This window comes from Onychostoma macrolepis, chromosome 05 (genome assembly GCF_012432095.1).
Source record: "Onychostoma macrolepis isolate SWU-2019 chromosome 05, ASM1243209v1, whole genome shotgun sequence".
In the NCBI taxonomy this organism is placed as follows: Eukaryota; Metazoa; Chordata; class Actinopteri; order Cypriniformes; family Cyprinidae; genus Onychostoma; species Onychostoma macrolepis.
Genome location: NC_081159.1, coordinates 26,663,463 through 26,685,759, shown reverse-complemented (window position 1 = coordinate 26,685,759; position 22,297 = coordinate 26,663,463). Strand labels below are relative to the sequence as shown.

Below are 22,297 nucleotides of genomic sequence, written 5' to 3'. Positions count from 1 at the left end.
CCCCAGTGCTGGGTTGATGAATCTAGGCCAGTTCAACCAGTACAACAGTGATCCCCAGTTACATTTCAGAACCAGCTGGCAGAGTTTACTACACTACACTGCAACTCTCTCTATTTACCTATACGTTAGACTTTTTAGACAGACATTTAGTAAGTAGTGGTAGACAAATATTTGGCCATTTTAAGGGCATAAACATGAATTGAAGCCAACTCATATTACCCACCTCCTGTTGGTTTCCAAATATACCCTTTTCTGTTTTCAAACTTCACAAATGGTTAATGATATTTGGTATATATATATGGTATGTAATTTATTAGAACATACTGTCTGATTAATGCAGATTTTTTTTTCAGTTTTGTTATACTGTTATTACAGTAACCCATGTGTTCATGTTACCACTATGTACCACTGAACCTTCTCTGCTCTCTCCTCAGGTTGGCGGCACTAAAACAGGAGTAGTGCGTTATGTGGGAGAGACTGACTTTGCCAAGGGCGAGTGGTGTGGAGTCGAGCTGGACGAGCCGTTAGGGAAAAACGATGGAGCTGTAGCTGGAACCAGGTACATCATTAGTCTTCTGTTAACATGTCCTGTCTTTAGCATCACCCTCAATGGCCTTCAGCATTAAGAGGTCTCAATGTTTCATGCCTTTTTCAAAGAGGTTTAAAAACTGTTTAGTATGTTAATATATATCTGTTTTAGTGTGACCTACAACATGGAATCATTTAAAATTTTTTCAGTACATCCTGGTATTATTCAGCAGTTCATCAGTTCATGTTATTCCTGAGGCAAATTTTTTTTTGTCTTTTTTCAACATCTAATAACCTGATTAATGGTCACTGTTCTTAATCCAAACAATTCCTGACAGACAAACTCCCACTCCCTGTCACACTACTGAAGTAAAATGGGTTGCAAATACAGTTTCATGTAGACTTTTAGTAGTAAAGTACAGGCCAAGTCATTTGGACATGTAATCATTCACATGCTGAGCCAAGGTTAAACCTCTGCCGTCTTTTCAATGAAGAATGGGGATGGTTGAGTTCCAAACAGGAATAAACAGCTTCATAGATACTCGTTAATTGTTGACATTTGGCCCAAGGCCGGATTTAGTAGATTATGTAGTTTGTTTTTATAATGATAGCTTGACATCAGGCTGGACATTTGCCTGTGTTCAGTTCAGATGATAAGAAAAGAAACATTTACTAATAGAAAACAGTGATTACAACAGCCTCTACCATTCAAAGGTTTTGAAAGAGCTTTTATACTTACCAAGACTGCATTTATTTATTTATTGTAAAAACAGTAATACTGTAACAATGTAAAATAACTGTTTTAACTACATTAAATGTAATTTAAAATGTTTAAAATGAGTTTAAAATGTAATTTATTGCTTTGATGGCAGATATGAGTTTTCAGCAGCCATTACTCCAGTCAATGTCACGTGATCCTTCAGAAATATTCTAATATGCTGATTTGCTGCTCAAGAAATATTTCTTATTATCTCATTTGAAAATGGTTGTATTGCTTAATATTTTTGTAAAAACTGTGATACAATTTTCAAGATTTTTTTTTTCCATCTGACTAGTAGTGCATATGTTGACATTTTAATAATCCCAGCTCAAACGCATGATTTATTTTACTCATTTACTCATCTAGTTCTTGATTTATTATATTACTATATAAATTAACAATCTCTGCGTTACTGGTAAAAGGCAAAAACGTCTCTCTAAAAGCAAAACCATGAAATTCCTAATATTAATTCTAATACTAACTTTTTTTTTTCTATTAAAACAACAACAAAAATATTTTCTATTGTCACACAGAGGTTTCATAAGTGCATTTATTCAGTAACCTCAATCACAAACAACATAGTTAAAATGTATTTTTGCATTTCTCACAGTTCATCACTGAGAAGGTTTGATCGCAGATTAAGTCACAAGCTATTTCCTCCCTCACTTCCTTATTTTCTCTGTCTCTCCCTAGATATTTCCAGTGCCCGCCCAAATTTGGCCTCTTTGCTCCAATCCACAAGGTGATCCGCATTGGCTTCCCATCCACCAGTCCAGCTAAAGCTAAGAAGAGCAAGCGTATGGCAATGGGTGTGTCGTCTCTGGCTCACAGCCCCTCCAGCTCCTCCATCAGCTCTGTCAGCTCTGTGGCCTCCAGTGTGGGTGGACGACCCAGTCGCACTGGCCTGGTAAGGGATGGTAAAATGCCAAAAAGAAAGAGCCAATGCAAACCATGTCTTATGTTGACATTTTGCAGCATTGCTTCCTGATGTAACTGTTAAAGGCCACCTATTATGCCCTTTTTTACAAGAGGTAATATAATTCTCAGGTGTCCCCAGAATGTGTCTGTAAAATTTCAGCTCAAAATACCCCATAGACCACTTTTTATATAATTTTGAAAATGAGTATTTTGAGTGGAAACAGAAACACACTGTTTTCATGCATGTCTGCTGCAAATCCCAGTCCTCGTGTTAACACACCTGATTCAGATAACCAGCTCGTTAGAAGAGAGCTACGTGCATGAACTGTGTTCCGATTGATATGATCCCTACACAGTGTTCATTGCTCCCTACTCCCTAAGCAGGGGAAATCCGTTGAAGTTTATTTCACTTCGGAACATTCATTCACGGATTTGTGCTGCACAGCGTCTTCACACACAGACAAAATTTACTGGAGAAGCGTGAAGTGCGACATAATATACCTCTGTAAATAAATGCAATTTAAATTCACGTCTTGCACACTTTAATGCCCTTTGAATGGAACATATTATACACTCATTTCGAACTGGAATCATGTCGGAATATCCAGTGATGTCCACTTCGCAGGGCACTTATGGTCAAATAGAACAAACGTCGTACGTGATAAGAGATACATACGAAATATGCAGAGTGGAGGGCGCGAGGACTGGGATTGGGAAACGCTGTGATATGCCAACCTGCACTAAATTGTCTTAATGCTAAGACTTTTGCTTTTATTTATTTATTTGATTTGTTTGCTGTGGTTCTGTGTTCAATTGTTCAATTAAAGTTTTATTAAAATGTTAAATAATAGTAACTGTATTTTTTTTGTAACAAAAAAATGCATAAAAAAAGGCTTTTATAAAAACACTGAATAAAACATTACTTGCCAACACAAACCATTCACAATTGCTAAATTGGGCTAAAATAGAAGGCTCCGAGTGATACTAAATGAAGAGCCATTTGGGAGCCGTAAGAGCCAAATCTTTGGGAGCCCGAGCCAAATCTTTGAAAAGAGCCGGACTTCACATGACTAGCCTCGTATCTCAGTTACACTGCTAAAAATCATCTGTTTGGTTCTGATTATCATGTAGATCACATTGAAATCATGCGTTTTAAAGCCATATCAGTTTAAACTTCTGATACACGGTTTTCTGAGTGCACGCATTGGAAGCAAGCGCACAGAAAGCGGCTGTCACATGGCATGAGAGTACTAAACTAAGTTCTCTTTCATGTCTTATTGCACTTATACCGTCAAATACACACAAGTTTATGTTAAAAACACACAAGTTACAAAAACACAGTCGGTTATGTCTGTAAATGTAAACTGCTGGGAAAGAAATCGCAAAAACAAAATGGCAACACCATGGGTGTAAATGTGCAGATTAATGGGCTGTAATATTATTATAATAAGATTCCCTTCACGGCTGAAATCTGTGGCTCGTTTTTTTCACAAGCTTGCCGAGAAAGGCTTACCAAAACAAAGTTAATGGGTTGTCCTTTTTCACGTTTTTTGGATTGGTAGATGCACCGGAGACCCGATTGTAGCACTTGAACATGGAAAAAGTCAGATTTTTATGATATGTCACCTTTAAAGGGGTCATTGTGTGTTTTATTACTTCATCACTTTAAATGCTAGATAAGAGCCATTTAATAATTTATTGTCAATTCCTTGTTTGAATTTGAATCCAAAAGACTTATTTCATTTCACTCAGCGAGCTTTTTCCTTCATTTCTGGCAGTTGACAGAGACGTCCTCGAGGTACGCGCGGAAGATCTCGGGGACCACGGCTCTGCAGGAAGCCCTGAAGGAGAAACAGCAGCACATAGAGCAGCTCCTGGCTGAGAGAGACCTGGAGCGGGCCGAGGTCGCCAAGGCAACCAGCCATATCTGCGAGGTGGAAAAAGAGCTGACGGCAGTGAAAGCCCGACATCTGCAGGTGTGACTCACACATATAAACACAACACTTATATGTGCATTTCATTTACTACATTTACTCACAAATATAAACTTACACTCTCCATTTAACACTGCATTCAAATGAATTTCTGAAGAACAATGACCTTTTCTCATATCTCTTTCAGTATGCAACAGAGGCAGAGAGCAACCTACAGCAAGCCCGAGCCCTGCTGGCAAGCACACAGAAAGACAAAATGGAACTGGCCAATCAGCTTGAGGAAGAGAGAAGGTACAGTTTGCTTGTACACTGTAGCCTCATATATATTGTACAATAGTATCCTAACATTTGCTGTAGTTCAGTTTAGTTGTTTTTGTCTTGTCTTACCCTATAAAATTAGAAGGCATATTCATCAGTAGTTCTCAATGGAGGGCCTCAGCAAACTGCCAAGGGTGCCGCATGATGACTTAAAATGATTCAAATGAATATATTGTTTTATTATATTAATAATAATAATAACTTAATTAAAATGCTAAAAATGCATAAAATAAATAACCATAGTAATTTTTTCTTCTAAATAGCTATTGTTTCTGAGTTTGTTTATTAAAAAGAGATTAAAAACAATCAGCTTTGTCACAGTTATTGCAGAAATTCTGGCAGGTGGCTTTGAAAATGGTGTTGGACAATGGTAGGCCTCTGAAGTAAAAAGGCTAAAAACACTGGTCTATATTATAGGCCCATAGAAAGATCTATAGAGTGATCCAGTGAGGGGTAAGTTGGATCAGTGAGAATACCTATACTGTGTTTAAAATAAATATTAAAGGGGTCATGAACTGAGAAATCAAAATTCCCTTGATCCTTTCACATTTAAGAGGTCATTGTACTATAAAAACATCCTGAAGTTTCAGAACGCAAAACTTTCTCGTTAGTCTAAAAACTAACTTAGAACTTACTAACTTATAGCTTATATTGAAGCCAGTCAGCCAAAACAACAGGTTGTGGAATGTACCACTCTATGATGTAATAGTGTGAATAAGTACTGCCTCCGCAGAGGAAGATCAATGCCTGCTTCTACATCACTGCCTGTTTAGCCCCGCCCACTGGTTTGGACACTTAGTGTAGAGGTGAATGCACAGGTCTACGCAGAAGTCAAACAATAAAGATGCTCCGAAGACAATAAGATGCTGTGCAGTGCCAAGTTGTGGAAAAACAGTCTTTGCATTGCCTTCCTTCTGATCCCAGTGTTAGGAAAGAGTGGATGAATTTTATTTTTAATGAAGTTCCAGACCACATCAGTAAGAGCTTGGTCCTTTGTTCACTTCATTTTACCGCAGATTCATTTACAAAAAGGCACAATTCCTCCATCTTTGAAGAATGTAGGCTGTCAAACATACACAACTGTTAGCCGATCATAGCAGTAGGCGTTTACTTCTGAGTCTACAATCCGCCACGCTTAAGCCCCGTTCACACCAAGGACAATAACTATAAAGATAAAGATATTAGCGTCCACACCAGCAGGCGATATCGTCTGTTTATTCTCAGCGCACGCTCGTCTGCCGCCTTAAAATTCTCCAGCTCGTTATAGCAGGATGGATTATGATTGGATGTCAATTAGAGGTCTTCACGGGTCCACTTGGATACGAAAACCCGAGACCCGAGCGGGTTTGGGTCCAAAATTTCTGCGAGTGCCTCGGACACGGGTTGGGTTCGGTATTAGCAGCCTCGGGTAATTAAAATAAATCTGCTTTTCCCAAATGGACCCGATTAGACCCGAATTCTTTTAAACTTTCCCGGATGCTTTGCCTACTTGTGCATTCATGTTAAGTTCATTTTTGAGAAACGCACCTAAAAATGAACATACGTTTGTAACCTCAGAAATCCATCTTATAGATCCATCAGGAAATCCACTCACTTCATTACGCTGCGTCAATGCAAGGCTTTTCTTTTTTGTGTGCAGAAGCCCTTCACCGGAGATGAGGTAGCTAATGTTGCAGACAAAACTAGCAAATCCATGATTTATTAACCTATCGATTTAATTTTTATAAAACTATCACGTTTATATTTCAAATCCACTGGTTACAATTGAAAGCCAAACTCAGAAATAACATGCATTCATCAGGCAGGCAAAAATATTAAATAATAGGCTAATTAGTAAATAAACTGAATGAGCAGCGGCCAAATCAGTCAGCAGGACCCCAGGATTTTTCCGGACCGATGCGGGGCTGCAGGCTGTGCACACGTCAATGCCGTTTACGTTTGGGCCCAGTTGGGTTCGAAAATAAATGCGGTCGGATTTTAGGAGCCGAGAAGACCTCTAGTGTCAATGTTTGTATCGTTCATCAGCTGGAAAAAAAACGTTCTGGAAGTGATTCCAACGATATCATTTCTCTGTGCCTTTATCGTTATAGCTGTGGTGTGGACTCTGCTATTCTTTTAAGAACTATATCTTTATCGTTATCGTCCTTGGTGTGAACGGGTCTTTATTCAGAGTGTTCAGATGAGGAGGCTTAAAAACAGGACAGAAAATAGCTTTTTTTTTAATGTAAAAATCTTGATAACGTTATAAGTGGACTTCAGAGAACAGTACAAATTAATTAAAAGGCAGTTTGTGACCCCTTTAATTATTAAAAAAAAAATCCTAATGGACAATCACAGAAAAAGGTCATTCATTGTCAGTGTTACAGCTAGGGAAAGGTGTAATATTCAGAGTGATTTCATAATATACATTTCATATAAATGTAATATTTCCTGCACTCACCACACATCTTTTGAGAAAAATTCTAATCTAAAGATTGGCCATAAATTATTTACATGGTTTTATTATTTGGTAATTCACCTGCCATGTAAAAAGTTTAATTTAATGTGTTGTAGCACAAAAATGCACACATTCTCTTAATCACAGCCGGCAGTATATATGATGAGATATATAATTGTGTATCATTTGCTAGATTAAGAGAGACGTCCACTGATATATAACCTACTCTTCACAAAAACATGGATGTATCACAGCCATTAATGACATATACACCTGGAAATGGTGCATTTCTACAATTATATTTGGTAATTAAACACTTGTTTTTGTGTGATCCTGCATTCATGCCAATAGGCGTCAGTATAAAGTCCAAAACTTCTGTCTATCTACCAAAAAACAAAAAGTAAATTAGGAATTCCCTGACACCTGGTGGTCATTATGTGTTATGACAGGAAGGTGGAAGATCTTCAGTTCAGAGTTGAGGAAGAGTCCATTACCAAAGGAGACCTGGAGGTATCTGCCTTTTTTACTAATTTACTATATTTTTACAACTTTACTGGGAGATGATGTGTACTTTGTTTTTCATTTTTGAGAATTTTTGTGAAGATAACAGAAGAAAACTGATGCCATCACTGACTGATAGAATTTGTTAACTTAGAATGTCTTTTCAAACATCTTCAGCCCATAAACACTTAAACAGCCCAATTTTCATTTTGAAAAAAAAATACAAATATATATATATATATATATATATATATATATATATATATAGTTTTATAATATAATGTCTGTTCTGACTAAGATCTGTTTAAATGTATGTAAATGTATCAAATATGTCTGTTTTATCCAGCCCTATTCTGTCATGCCAAATGTTAAATTATACTCTGTCTTGCCTTTAAACGTCTTCACACTTTGGTATTATTATTGGTGAATAGCTAAGACCTGTTAATCTTTATCTGTGCTACCTATGTATGTCTATTTTTCTCTTTCTCTCGTATCTTTCCATTTCCCCCTCTCTTTCTCTCTGTAGACTCAGACCAAACTGGAGCATGCCCGTATTCGGCAGCTCGAGCAGTGTCTGTATTTGGAAAAGTCCAAAGCCGAGCGGCTTCAGAAAGAGTTAGAGGAAAAGATGGTAAACATGCAGGGAGATGAAACACCCCAGCCTGTAGCCATCTCTCCCATTGCCATGTTTCTGTCCCTTTGTTAGAGCCCTTGTCTGTGGGTTGCCACTGCTTGTGCTTGATTGACCAGGCTTGGGATCTCCATCATTTGACATGTTTGTAACTAGTGCAACTGATCAGATATGTTTAATGCCACTAATTTTTTTAACTAAGCTAGTTGATCAGAAAAGATCAGATACTTCAAGCTTATTTTAATTTTTTTTTTTTTGCGCTTAGACTGTTGATTTAGGCTAATTGGAATTTACTCCAGCTCTGATCAGAAATTGCATTGCTGTGAAACCCCAAAGTCATGAGTGTTGGAGATCTTTGCCTGTCTCTGTGGGGCAGCATTGATCCTGATAGCAAGGAACTGCTTTCACCTTTCATTTGCAAAATATTTTTTCATGTCTGTCTTCTCTTGTTCACTAAGCATCTGCCTGAGACCCTCAGGTGGAGTTGAGGAGTTATCTTCTCCACAGCGGTATCATTTCCTCACATTAGCCTTCATATTGTATTTTAGATGCTGAAATACAGCCTCCAACCTTTGAAAGAGGTGTGATACAAACCCCCTCTGACACATCTACGCTGTAGCCCTTATTTTTTTTTTTTTTTATAATTAGAGGTAGTTGTTAAGGCATTACAGTTATTATTGGTCATGCATATTATTCCTCTTCTGCTCAAAATTGTTTAACTTAAATTGAAAGTTCACCCAAAAAAAAACAATTCTGACATTAATTACTCACCCTCATGTTGTTCCAAACCCGTAAGACCTTCATTCATCTTTAGAACACAAATTAAGATATTTCTGATGAAATTCGAGAGCTTTCTGACCCTGCATAGACAGTAACACAACTGACACGTTCAAGGCCCAGAAAGGTAGGAAGGACATCGTTAAAATACTCCATGTGACATCAGTGGCTTAACCTTAATTTTACAAAGCTACAAGAATAGTTTTTGTGTGCAAAGGACACAAAAATAATGACTTTATTTAACTATTTTTTTTTATCTCTTCCATGTCAGTCGAATGTCGTGAACATGCATTGAAGACTGACACGGAAGAGAAGAAATTGTTGAATAAAGTCGTTATTTTTGTTTTCTTTGAAACACTAGCAATCACTTAGACTGACGGCTGAAGGTCTGGAATCCATGGCAGCTTTTATTGGCCAAGGCCTGCCCATGAGGCCGTTTGTCTGACATGTCCAACAACTAGGGATGTAACGATTCACTCAACTCACGATTCGATTCGATTTGCGATTTTGATTTCACGATTCGATTCAATTCACGATTCAAATTATAAATTAAATATGTTCTTTTATTATTGCTTGGACAAAATGCTGCACGTTTCTTTGTGAAATTGAAATATAACACTATAATAATATACTAATATAGCACTTGCATATTATTGCTCTTTTGTTGGTTTTGATTGCTTCTATTGTCCTCATTTGTAAGTCACTTTGGATAAAAGCGTCTGCTAAATAACAAAATGTAAATATAATGTAAATGTAAATAACAACTAAACTGAAATTTTAAAACAAGCCCCAAATCAAATAAAATAAGTAACATAAATAAAAGAAATCTCTTCATAAAAACTAAATAAGGCTTTGTCTGTGCTCTTTCCATTTAAAATTAGAGGCAACCACTGCATTTTAATCATGATCCAAAAAAAGATGCTGCATACATGCAGCAGGAGCAGTTTTTAACCTAAATTAGACTGTATAATTTCGAAATTTGAAGCAAAAACAGAATGGTATGACTTCAGTTTTGTGAAATTATACATAGAAACAGCAGACGAGCTGAATGAGACGCAGATTCACTCTCTGCCAGCAGGTGGCGCTTTAAGCGTTTCCTTGGTTTCCGCTGTAAACAAAGCAGCGCTGCACTTATGAACTTTAATATGCATTATACAGAGGCAAGATGAGAAGAAAAATACCATCTAAACTTTTCTAAAGACAGTAAGTTCCCCTCAGACATGCATTCATATAAACTACCCTAATTGAATCGCGATTTGTTTCGCATCTCAACCGATTTGAATAGTCACATATTTGAATCGATTTTCAACCGGCTCGCGGTTAATCGTTACATCCCTACCAACAACCCATCACAGTTCGTTTTGTTCAGCATCACGTTTCGGGGCGTGGAAATGTCACCACAATAACAGACAATAATAAAACTCTCGGACGTATTTTAAAGATTCTATGAACTTTAAATATTTCACATACTTTTGAAAATCCAGCGTTTAGTTAATCTCGATAAGCGCTCATCGTCACAGTTGTAAACACGACTGCTTTCTTCTTGCGTGAGGGGGTTTGGCGTCACGGCATCTCTGTTTCAAGGCGAAACGTTAAAGAATGTGACACACGTGTCTCCCGGAAATCCTGTATAATTCAACCATTCCAATGACGACTTCGAAACTCCTTAAGTGTTTCCAGTTTTGTGTGCCATATGCATCAGACGTTCAGCCAGCGGTCCATGGGCGTGACGTCTGAGGCTGAGACTTGCAATCACTTAGCCTAGTGTCTATCCAGAAAACCCAAGTACTGCCATAATGACCACCATAGACAGCCTAAAAACACCCTAGTGACCAGCCGGAACACCATAAATACGACTTAAGCAACCATCAAAACTGTCTTGCAACACACTAGCTTCTAACCAGAAAACCCTATCAAGCAATGCCTAGTGACTACCCAGAAAACCCAAGCATTGCCCTAATGTCCACCAAAACCCTAGCAGCTGCCTTAGCAATTCCTAAGTGACCATCCAAAACACCCTAACGGCTATTAATGCCCTAATGACCCCTCTGAATACCTAGCAATCTATCAACCACCCGTATCACCCTAGCTAAAACATCCTTAGCACCCTATAGGAACTGACTAACAATGCCTTTGCGTACAACCAGAACGACCAACACCCTAGTAACCACCGCAAACACCCTAGCAAGCGCCTAGCAATGTCCTATCAACCAACTAGCAACACTCTGGCAACCACCAAATTTCTAGAATTGTGGTTTTGCTTAGACAAACACCACTCAGGCCCATTTACACCTGGTATTAAGGGTTTTAATCGATCCAATCACAAGTGGACAACAAAATATAGGTGTAAACAGGGTCTGAAAAGTTTTGAACTTGTCCACTTTTGACCACTTCCAGAGGTACTTGAAAACTCCACTAAAGCCTGCCTCCTCTAATTCTTAAACATTATGGGACGTGATGTTGAAACGCACTAGCCAGACAGGATTTAAACTTTGCTGTCTGAAATCGTAAGTTTGGTATGAAGGTGAAAAAATGGCAGTATTGTCTTACCAGTCCTGAACACATATCCACAGTATTCAGTGTAGTTTTGCTGCCGTCAGAGCAAAAATGAAAGCTGCTGCTCTCTGAAATAGTTTTCTGTTGTCTCCCTTTGCAATATTAGCTTATTTTGCAATATTAGATTAAAAAAAACAGGAATAAGCCTATACATACACCCTTGGACAAAAGAGACGGATTAAAACAGCAGGTGTACTTGTGTTCCGATCGACCAAAACGCATCTTAAAGGATTAGTTCACTCCAGAATAAAACATTTTCCTGATAATTTACTCACCCCCATGTCATCCAAGGTGTTCATGTCTTTCTTTCTTCAGTCGAAAAGAAATTAAGGTTTTTGAGGAAAACATTCCAGGATTTTTCTCCCTATAACGGGGACCAGTGGGTTAAAGGCCCAAATTGCATTTTCAATGCAGCTTCAAAGAGCTCTAAAGAACCCAGCCGAGAAATAAGGGTCTTATCTAGCGAAATGATCAGTCATTTTCCCCCCAAAAAAATCTGTACTTTTTAACGACAGATGCACAGATCTTGCACTAGCTCTGTGATGCGCATGCACGTCTTCACACATTGCGTAATCACGTTGGAAAAGTCACGCGTGGTTAGTTCTTCGCTTTTGTTCTTGGGTTCAAAAAGTTAGGGCAGGGCGAAAAACTCAATCTCATTTCCTCCTCCAGCTTCACAATCTTCCAACATTGTTGTTACCTTTTCTTGTAAAGGGCGTTTCACTTTCTTTGCATGTTCGCTTTGCAAACACTGGGTCGTACTTCCTCCTACTTCACGCGTGACCTTTCCAATGTGACTACTTAATGTGTGAAGTCGAACTAGTGCAAGATGAGCATTTGTGGTTAAAAAGTATATAAATTTGTATTTGTTTTTCCTAGAAAATGACCAATTGTTTTGCTAGATAAGACACTTATTCCTCAGTTGGGACTGCAAATTGGACCTTCAACACATTGGCCGCCATTGAAATATATGTTGTATGTTGAAATATGTTGAAAAATACTGGAATGTTTTCCTGAAAAACATGAATTTCTTTTCGACTGAAGAAAGAAAGACATGAACATCTTGGATGACATGGAGGTGAGTATTATCAGGATTTTTTTTTTATTCTGGAAGTGAACTAATCCTTTAATATCAAGCATAAACAGGGCCTCGCATTTACTTGAGTAAATTTAAAAGTGTAGATTTGGCTGTCATAATGGTGAATGAAGGCAGCACAGCTCAGGCACTCTAATCAAAAGGATTTCACATTTATCAACAGGTCAGAGGCAGGCTCCAGCCAACACCCATGAGGCTGGGCAAGAGTGTCAAGGTGATATAAAGGGAGTAACATGCTGTGTGGTTTTCAGAGTGATCTTCTACTTTAAACATGAATATTATATTTAGATGTGTGCTCTTCTCACTTCTCTCTTGTGGTTTGAGACTGCATCTGTGAACTCTTTTAGTAAGATCTGATTTCTGATTACCTCTTTTCTTTGAACTATCAAATTTTCAGATGACTCCACAACAACTAACATTAATATTTGTTTGCTCTGTGAAATGAAAAACATCTTTGAATTTTTTTTTCTTTAAACATAGTTTGAATCTTAGTAGTGATTGCCTGCGCTCCTTTGGACTTGCTGCGTACCGTTCCATCTCATATTTGCCTGGCTGCTTTTAGATGGACAGACTGAGAAAGGCTTGCTTGGGCTTGAATTCAACAAGAATGCTGGTGTAGTTTCATAGGTTGCATTATATCTGCTTTTTTGCACATGCTAGAGTCATTTTTCAAGAAATGGCCATTCACTGAAATGTTTGCAGGGCAAGCAAATGCTTCGTTTGCTTCTTATGACTGTATTGCCATCCGGTTGCTAGTTCTAGTGGGCAACTCTCCAAGATATGTCATACCGATTATTAACAACATTAAAATGTTTATTTGGGGGATGCAGAATAAATAAACTTATTTCTATAATAATATATTATAGTATATAAACTGTTTTTACAGATAGACAATATGATGGCTGTGTTTTTTAAAACAATGTGCTAGAACTTTTTATTAATTGGAGAATGGATTATTATTATTATTATAAACAGCTGTTTTCACTAGTGTACTGTAGTTTAATTTTACAATTAACAATTTACAATAATGCAGAAATAATATAATTTTATTAATGATTCTGATTGTAAAGTACATTTATATATATCAAATATATTTTCATTGGGGAAAAAAAATCCTTTTATTATATTCTTCCAGTATAATAATAATAATGATGATGATGATAATAATAATAATTCTCAGTAGTCTTCTGTAACTAAAAAAAAATTCATTACTATAATGCAAAAATAATAGAATTTTATTGATTATTTAAATTGTACAATAAATGAAACTGTACAATTTAAAACATTTTAAAAGGTACAGTATTACAAAATTAATTGTACAAAATTAATTTGTAAAGTTAATTTGTAAGTGTGCATCATGGAAGTATTTTATATTTTAATGAAAATATTACTTACAGAATTACATTTTATATGCCAATTGTCTATTGTTGAGTTTTATTTAAGTGCCATCAAAATAATGTCACATGAAATAATTGTCCTAAAATGGTATTTTCTTAATTGTTTTAGGACCTTTAGGACAGATTTAAACAATATTGGCCATAACCGTTATGGTTCTCAGTGTGCATCCCTAGTTTAATTGTCTGTATCTTTATTTTCATCACATTTAATAATGAGCTTTTTCCACTAGATGTCCATTAGTTTGCTCGTTGAAGAAATGACTAAATCCTTTGAGGGTTGCCCCTGAGCAAACTGGAGGTTTTGGCATATAAAAGATGGAAGATGTAGGATTTCTGACCGTCTTTCTGTCCTCTAGCAAACTACAGTTGAGGAGAAGAGTCGTGTTATGCAGCTGGAAGAAGAATTATCATTGCGCAAGGCTGAGGTCGAGGAGCTCCAGGCTCGGCTTCAGAGAGGTTCATTTGGGCCAGGCACAGATGCTGGAGACAGCGGACCAGGCATAAGCTCGGAGACTCTGGTTTTGCGGGAACAGCTTCTCTCTGCAGGCCGTGAACGCCGTGAAGAGAGCAGCCAGTTGCGGGAGAGGTACGAAGCATCCTTGAGCAGCAGCCAGAAAGAAGTTGAACGCCTTAAAGCCACAACAGAACGTCAGGGCCAAGAGATCTCCGACCTGAAGCAAAGACTTCAGCAGGCCACCCGTGAAAACATGGAGATGATGGACAGCTGGAAAGCCAAACTCGACGCTTTGGTTGGAGACCATCATCGTGCTCTAGAGGAACTGAAAGCCTCGCTAACAGGAAATCGTGGGTCCAGTGAGAACAGCGGAGGAGAGGGTGAAGGAACCACACCTGAGATGCGAGCAGCTCTGGAGAGCTTAAAGATGGAGCAGCAATTGGAGTTAGAGAATCTGAAGGCCAAACATGAGATCGATGCTGCTGTAATGGCCAAAGAGCGTGAAGATCTACGTTCTCGACTTCAGGAATTACGGGATCAGCTGGAGGAGAACGAGGAGAACTGGAAGATCCAGGTGGAAGCCAAGAGCAACCAGCATACTGTGGAGCTCAAAGAGGTCTCAGAGAAGCTTCAAAAGGCTGAGTTGAGGAACAGCGAGTTGGATAAGTCCCATGAAGAGCATGAAAAGGCCACCCAACTTCTCAAAGAGCAGCTGGAGCTGGCTGAGAAGAAGATGGTAGATTATGAGGCCCTCCAGAAGGCTGAAGCTCAAAGCCGAGCAGAGATCCTCTCACTGCAAGAAAAGCTGAGAGTCAGTGAGAACCGACTGCAAGCTGTAGAGACGGATCACACCACCCAGGATGTTAATGTTAGTGACCTCTGGGACAAAAAAAGATTTTAATGATTTATTTACAAATGTGCTGCATTTTAGTTAATGTTATCCGGGTTATGTTGTAGATTCCAATGCGTACAGGGCTAAAATTGGAATTTGATAGTGTATATATTTAGAACCAGTCCTAAAGAATCCTAATGGGATGAATAAGAATCAAGATCCTACTGGATAAACTAAAATCCTGAAAAAATAATATGACATTTTTATTAATCCAGGATCTTATTAGGTGCTTAGAATATTCTTATGTGATCCCATTGAAATCATATGGCATTAGCTCCAAATTTGGAACGTAAATTCTAAAATCTTTAGGATTGTTGACTGTAGTAAAAAAATAATAATAATTTTTTAAATTCACTTAAATATAATGTTTTCTGCCCATCCAGATGATTGAAAATAATGACAACTCTGAAGAGAAGATGAAACTAAAACAGAATATGGAAGGTACGTGTACAAATACTGACAATGAAAAATGTTTAATTCTGTAATTGTACTTCTACAGCTAAAAGGTTTGGGCTTTGTATGATTTTTTAATGTTTTTGAAAGAAGCCTCTTATGCTCACCAAGGCTGCATTTATTTGACCAAAAAGTATAGTGAAACAGTAACATTGTGTAATATAATCACAAATGAAAATAAGTGTTTTCTAGTTCAGTATAATTTAAAATGTAGGCTAATTTATTCCTGTGATGGAAAAGCTGATTTTTTTTTTTTTTTAATTCAGTCTTCAGAAATCTTTAGAGAGATTTTCTGTTATCACAGTTAAAAACAGTTTTTGGTGTTTTTTTTAAGAACAGCATTTATATGAAAATCTTTGATAACATCATAAATGTCTTTACTGTCACTTTTGAACATTTCAATGCATTGCTACTGAATACATTGCTTTTTTTCCCAAAAATGTTAATAACCCAAACTTTTGAATAGTAGTAAATGAGTTGACAGTGGTATGCTAAATCATTCAGGTATTAATGTTTTATTTTGTTTCTTTTAATCTAAATTTAAATAGTAATTAGTAATTACACAGTAGTTTTCAGACATTTCAGCATGTGGAAGTTCTCTATACCTGTGTTTATAACTTCAAACTTTCTATTAGAAACTCTGGAGAAACTCACAAAAAGGGAAAAAGAAGTATCCACTCTAACAACCCAAGTTGATGCCCTGAAGACCCAAATAACTGGTAATTATCATATTTAAAGTGTTACATTTATGTCATTCTCATTGTGTTTTTTAAACAACTTAAAGAGCTATATAAAACATTACATACCATAGGATGATGCTAGTGATATTTTGTTCTACATCTAACAATAAACACAACTGTATCTTGTGTGTAGCCTTGGAGGAAAAGGTTCGTTTGGGAGAGAAGGCGGCAGATGGACTCGTTAAGGAAAACACGCGCTTGGAGGCGGAGCTGGAGTCCATGACTAAGAAATCCCATGATGCATCAGGCCAGCTTGTGATTATTAGCCAGGAGCTTCTGAAGAAAGAGAGGTAAAGAGCATAACATGGAGGAGGAAAGGGCACTTTGTGATTTATTACAGGTGTGAGTGAGCTTTTAAGCACTTGAGATGATAATGACAGCATATGGTCCACATGGAAATAATTGACTTACACTTGTAAACTTGAATATAGTGTCTACTTGAGCCTCTATTTTATTCATGTCATGGAGAACCATCATCTGGATTGTATTGCTTCCTAATACGCTACGATAAATGGTTAGCTATGTACCATTGCTGATTGTAATCTACTCAAGAGCAATTTGAGTTAATGAAGACAATTACTCTGATTAAAACTGTGGCCAAAGCCTTTTCAATCAATGCTACATGCTGACAATGAATATCCTCCTGTCAGGGGTTTGGGCTCTGCCCTTAAAGGGATAGTCCACCTAAAAATTTAAATCTTATTGTTTGTTCACCCTCAAGTCTTTCCAAACCTGTATGAGTTTCTTTGCACTGTGGAACACAATATAAGTCATTTTGAAGAATGTTGGTAACCAAATATTTTTGGTTCCCATTCACTTCCATAGTAGTACCAAAAATACTATGGATGTCAATTGGAATCAAAACTGTTTGGTTACCAACTCATACAGATTTGGAAAGACTTGAGGGCGAGTAAATGATGACAGAATTTTTATTTTTGGGTGGACTATCCTTTTTAAAGAATTTGTAGGAATGCATTGAGAACTAAAGAAATATACACAAAAGCTTATTACACTTATTACAGTTGGTTGGCTTTGATTAGGTCAAGCACACATTACAATACAGAAGGATGTTGCCCTAATATATTAATTTTATATTATTGTTAATATTTTTATGCAATATTTTGTCTTTTTCTGGGTGTGTGCATATCAGGAGCCTGAATGAGCTTCGGGTGTTACTGCTGGAATCTCCGCGTCACTCTGCGGGAGTGGATTGGGACCTTAGCCGTGAAGTCCACAGGGCCGAGTGGAGGGTGAAGGAACAGAAACTACAGGATGACATCAAAACTCTGCGAGAGAAACTTTTGCTGCTGGTGAGATATATGAACAGAAACCTGCAACTACAGCCATTGCTGCTTTTTTATGACACACATCTCATGTCATTGTTGACACATTTAAATTAAATTTAAGTGAATTTTCCTTTACTAATCAAATTTTCCTCCCAGACACAAATATATGTACAGGTGCATCTAAAAAAACGTGAATATTGTGAAAAAGCTTTTTTTTTTTTTGTAATTTATTTCAAAAAGTGAAACTTTCATATATTCTAGGTTCATTACATGTAAAGTAAAACATTTCAAGTTTTTTGTTTTAATTTTGATGATTAGAGCTTACAGCTCATGAAAGTAAGTCACAGAAGGTCATTACTGAAAGGTGTGGCTGTTTACAGAGTGCTGTATCAAAGCATGTTAAATGCAAAGTTGACTGGAAGGAAGAAATTGGGCAGGAAAAGGTGCGCAAGCAACAGGGATGACCGCAAGCTTGAGAATACAGTCAAGCAAAGCCGATTCAAACACTTGTGAGAGCTTCACAAGGAGAGAACTGAAGCTGGAGTCAGTGCATCAAGAGTCACCACGCTCAGACGTCTTCAGGAAAAGGGCTACCAAGCCACTTCTGAACCAGAGACAACGTCAGAAGCATCTTACCTGGGCTGTGGAGAAAAAGAACTGGACTGTTGTTCAGTGGTCCAAAGTCCTCTTTTCAGATGAAAGTAAATTTTGCATTTCATTTGGAAATCAAGGTCTGGAGACTGGAGGAAGCCCGGAGAGGCACAGAATCCATGCTGCTTGTAGTCCAGTGTGAAGTTTCCGAAGTCAGTGATGATTTGGGGTGCCGTGACGTCTGTTGGTGTTGGTCCATTGTGGTTTATCAAGTCCAAAGTCAATGCAGCCGTCTACCAGGAGATTTTGGAGCACTTTTTACTTCCATCTGCTGACAAGCTTTATGGAGATGCTGATTTCCTTTTCCAGTAAGACTTTAGCACCTGCCCACAGTGCCAAAACCACTTCCAAGTGGTTTGCTGACCATGATATTACTGTGCTTGATTGGCCAGCCAACATGCCTGACCTAAACCCCATATCTAATCTATGGGATATTTTCAAGAGAAAGATGAGAAACAGAGGATCCAATACAGATGAGCTGAAGGCTCAATAGTGTCTCAGCAGTGCCACAGACTGATCGCTTCCATGCCACTCCTCACTGATGCTGTCATTTGTGCTAAAGGAGCCCCGACCAAGTATTGAGTGAATAAATGAACATACTTTAAGAAACTTGAACTTTTCTGTTTTGCAAATCCTTTTTTTGATTGATCTTAGAAAATATTCTAATATTTTGAGATACTGGATCTTTGACTTTCATGAGCTTTAAGCTCTAATCATCAAAATGAAAACAAAAAAACTTTTGAAATGTTTTACTTTACGAAAAGTTTCACATTTTGAAATAAGATACAAAAAAACCCCCCGATATTCTAATTTTTTGAGATGCACCTGTACAAAAACAAACAGTTGTGCTGTTTAATATTTTTGTGGAAACTGATACTTTTTTCATTTTGTGGTAAGTAAAGCAAAGCACAGAAGTTTAAAGAACATCATGTTCAAAGCTTGGGGTCAGTGTGTTTATTTTATATAATTTATTTTATTAAGTCATGCAATAAATAAGATTAGTAGTATTAGCAGTAAATACAGAAGATGCTTTTATTATATAATACACTATTTTTGACTGTGACTGATATGTTCACTGATATATTGTGCATCCCTTTTAATGTACAATTTCTTTCTATCAGGGTCGGGAGAGGTCATCTCCAGACCACCGTCGATACTCGATGATGGACCCATCTGCTTCAGACACAGAGGTGGCCCGTCTGCGTCAAAGGCTGCTGAGCACAGAAGATGCCCTGAGGAATGCTCTGGAACACAACCAACACGTGGACCAGCTAGTGCAGGCCATGCGCACCCGACCGGACAAGAACCAGGTAAACAACAGACAGTTAGCAGCACCTCACCTCAACCTGCTACTGCTCCTGGCTATTTCTTCAATGGACACACTAACACGGTCCAACAGTGTCATAAATATTGAATTGCTCTTTCTTTGTGTTCACAGGCACATGCTAGTGCAAATTCTGCAAATGGAATCCATCAAGAAGACACTTCCTTCACACAAGAGGTTAATAGATCTTTCGAAGAGGATTTAGAATCCTAATATTTCTGTATCATCCTAAACTCTGTTTCTCTGTCTAGGAAGAACACTGATGAGGGCTAAAACGGCTCTCAGATGTTTAGGGAAGAATGGAGGTGGATTGGGAAAGAAGAAGCCAATTTGATGCCTAGACCTTTGGACTAATGCTTCACTGGACATCTTATTTTCTGTTTACAGTTAACACCAAAACAATGACTTTATAGATGAACAAACAGAAACCACAAATCGAAGAATATCTAAAATGATCCGAGATGCTTTAAAAAGACATAACGGAAGTGGTTTTTAAGGTCAGTGGTACAACACGGACAAACTGACTCGCAGACCCTGTAGACTACCTCCGAGATGGACAATGATGTCTGACTTAACAAACGAGAAAATGTTGGTCAGGATACTCAAATCCTCGGAAAATCCAATGCCCTGCTATTCTCTCAGTTGGCTGTAACCGTTTGCAGTTTAGAAAACATTTTTGGCCTCGATTTATACCGTTTAATTTATTTGCCATCTATGCTTTTTACAAATGGTATATTCAAAGAGAGAAACTGGCCAACTTCCAGCATAAGCTTTGAAGGTCTTGGGTTGGTCACTTGTCACTAGATACTGTAGCAAACAAGTAAATAAACCAGACAGGCTCCCTTATTCCATTCCTGCTCATTTTTGTGTTGATTTTTTTCATCGCGACATGAATTTTAAGGTATGAATTATACAGTATTCCGCAACCATTTTCAACAGAATTAGCAAGTTAAGGTGCACCGTAAAGCTTCAAGAACCAGTATTGCAGATTCAGTCAATATTAATGCATACTTTTGTAATATTATAAAATATTAGCAGACAATGCCAACTCCCATCCTGTGGTTCATTAAATCAACAATGAACCAACAGCTTTTGTTTCATTTGGAATCATTTGCTGAATCATTTCATTCTTTTAATTCAGATTGGATAATCTTTTCTTGACACTCTTAAGAGGAGGTACCACATTAATGACAATTTTGAGCTGAACTGAACAATTTTCACTCTATGAACTATTTTGCATTGCTATGACATTTTGCCCAAATTATATAGCTGGATTTTCTTTTGCCTTTTTAATTTTATCTTTACAAAAGTGCAAAAAAGCTTGTTAATTTACATGCATACAGCATTGCATTTAATATTTAAAGTAAACAACCTTTTTTAAAAAATTTTGTTAATATGCAAGTATTTTGATAAAAGGAAATGATTAACTGTAGTCCCTCCCCTTAAAAGACCAAGAAAGACTGTTTAGCATTTTCTCTCTGATCAGATTTCTCTGTCCATACACACCTTTGTAGTAATAAATCTGATGTTAAAACAGAAACGGTACAAAACATAACTGCAATCCCGTAAATCCGTGTCTGCTCCGTGGTGTTCCAGAATTGATTATCTCCTTTGAAAACCATGTGGATGAAATACTGTGCAATTAGGTCATGTTTGTTCATTAGGCAACTTTATACTGATGCGATTGTCATTACAACCAAGAAAGCATTTTCTTTTTCAAAAAGAATAGGGAAAATGATAGGGCTGGCCCCAAGTTTTGCAGTTGAAATTGCTTTAGATTGCAGTTGGATTCGATAAAAATGCCTTTTATCTGTTGGGAAACAGTTCGCTCACCACTTGCTGTAATGGTTCCCAAGAATCAGTAATTAAACATTAACAAAAGAGACACTTTGTTGCGTTTTTTGTAACAAATGGTTTCCTCTTGTTTTCAAAAGGGAAGGGTTTGTATATAAGCACTTTCCAATTCATCACTATATACTATAAACACTATATGAAAGAATTTATATTCATTCTCAAGAAATTTTGCCATTTGAACCTGAAAATGTCATGCTTTTATTTAACATTGTATTTGAAAAGGTTACTGTCATATTTTTCCAACATATTGGGTGTATTAATATTCAGATTAGTGGCCAGTAATATGGGATTTTTAATGGCTGATTCAGATACCGTTACCTTAATCCTGCATGTACTGCGTTAAGCGATAGTTCACCAATAAAATAAAATAAATTATTTTATATATATATATATATATATATATATATATATATATATATATATATATATATATATATATATATATATATATTGAAGAGTAAGGGTTAACTAAACAGTCGCTGGCCACCATTTACTTCCATAGTATAGGGAAAAAAAATACTATAAGTCAGTGGGAAACAAAAATAATTTGATGACCCATATTCTTCAAAATATCTTATTTTGTGGGCTTTCCTGTAGCTCAAATAGTAGAGCATGGCGCTAGCAACGCCAAGATCATGGGTTCGATTCAGGAAAGCAAGAGCTGATAAAATGTAAAACTGTAACTTGAATGCAATGTAAGTCGCTTTGGATAAAAGCGTCTGCTAAATGCATGAATGATTGAATGAATGATTGAAAAAAAAAAATACAAATAAAAAATGACAGAATTGTC

The 22,297-nt window shown here is 37.2% G+C and overlaps 1 protein-coding gene across 4 annotated transcripts in view; it reads left to right on the top strand.

Annotated features, from left to right (window-relative positions):
* The window catches only part of clip2 (CAP-GLY domain containing linker protein 2), a 44,439-nt gene extending 22,901 nt beyond the window's left edge, over positions 1–21,538 (top strand). The window contains exons 4-18 of one of the 4 annotated variants that reach the window (XM_058775757.1): positions 435–559; positions 1,982–2,195; positions 3,985–4,182; positions 4,328–4,431; positions 7,345–7,405; positions 7,923–8,027; positions 12,620–12,670; positions 14,210–15,175; positions 15,583–15,640; positions 16,288–16,371; positions 16,526–16,682; positions 17,543–17,702; positions 19,451–19,639; positions 19,768–19,830; positions 19,905–21,538. In XM_058775757.1, coding sequence (XP_058631740.1) covers positions 435–559; positions 1,982–2,195; positions 3,985–4,182; positions 4,328–4,431; positions 7,345–7,405; positions 7,923–8,027; positions 12,620–12,670; positions 14,210–15,175; positions 15,583–15,640; positions 16,288–16,371; positions 16,526–16,682; positions 17,543–17,702; positions 19,451–19,639; positions 19,768–19,830; positions 19,905–19,916 — 2,547 coding nt within the window. In that variant the 3' untranslated portion in view covers positions 19,917–21,538. The remainder of the gene's footprint in view (positions 1–434; positions 560–1,981; positions 2,196–3,984; positions 4,183–4,327; positions 4,432–7,344; positions 7,406–7,922; positions 8,028–12,619; positions 12,671–14,209; positions 15,176–15,582; positions 15,641–16,287; positions 16,372–16,525; positions 16,683–17,542; positions 17,703–19,450; positions 19,640–19,767; positions 19,831–19,904) is intronic. The other 3 variants (XM_058775758.1, XM_058775759.1, XM_058775761.1) reach the window with 3 other exon arrangements.
* The last annotated feature ends 759 nt before the right edge of the window (positions 21,539–22,297 follow it).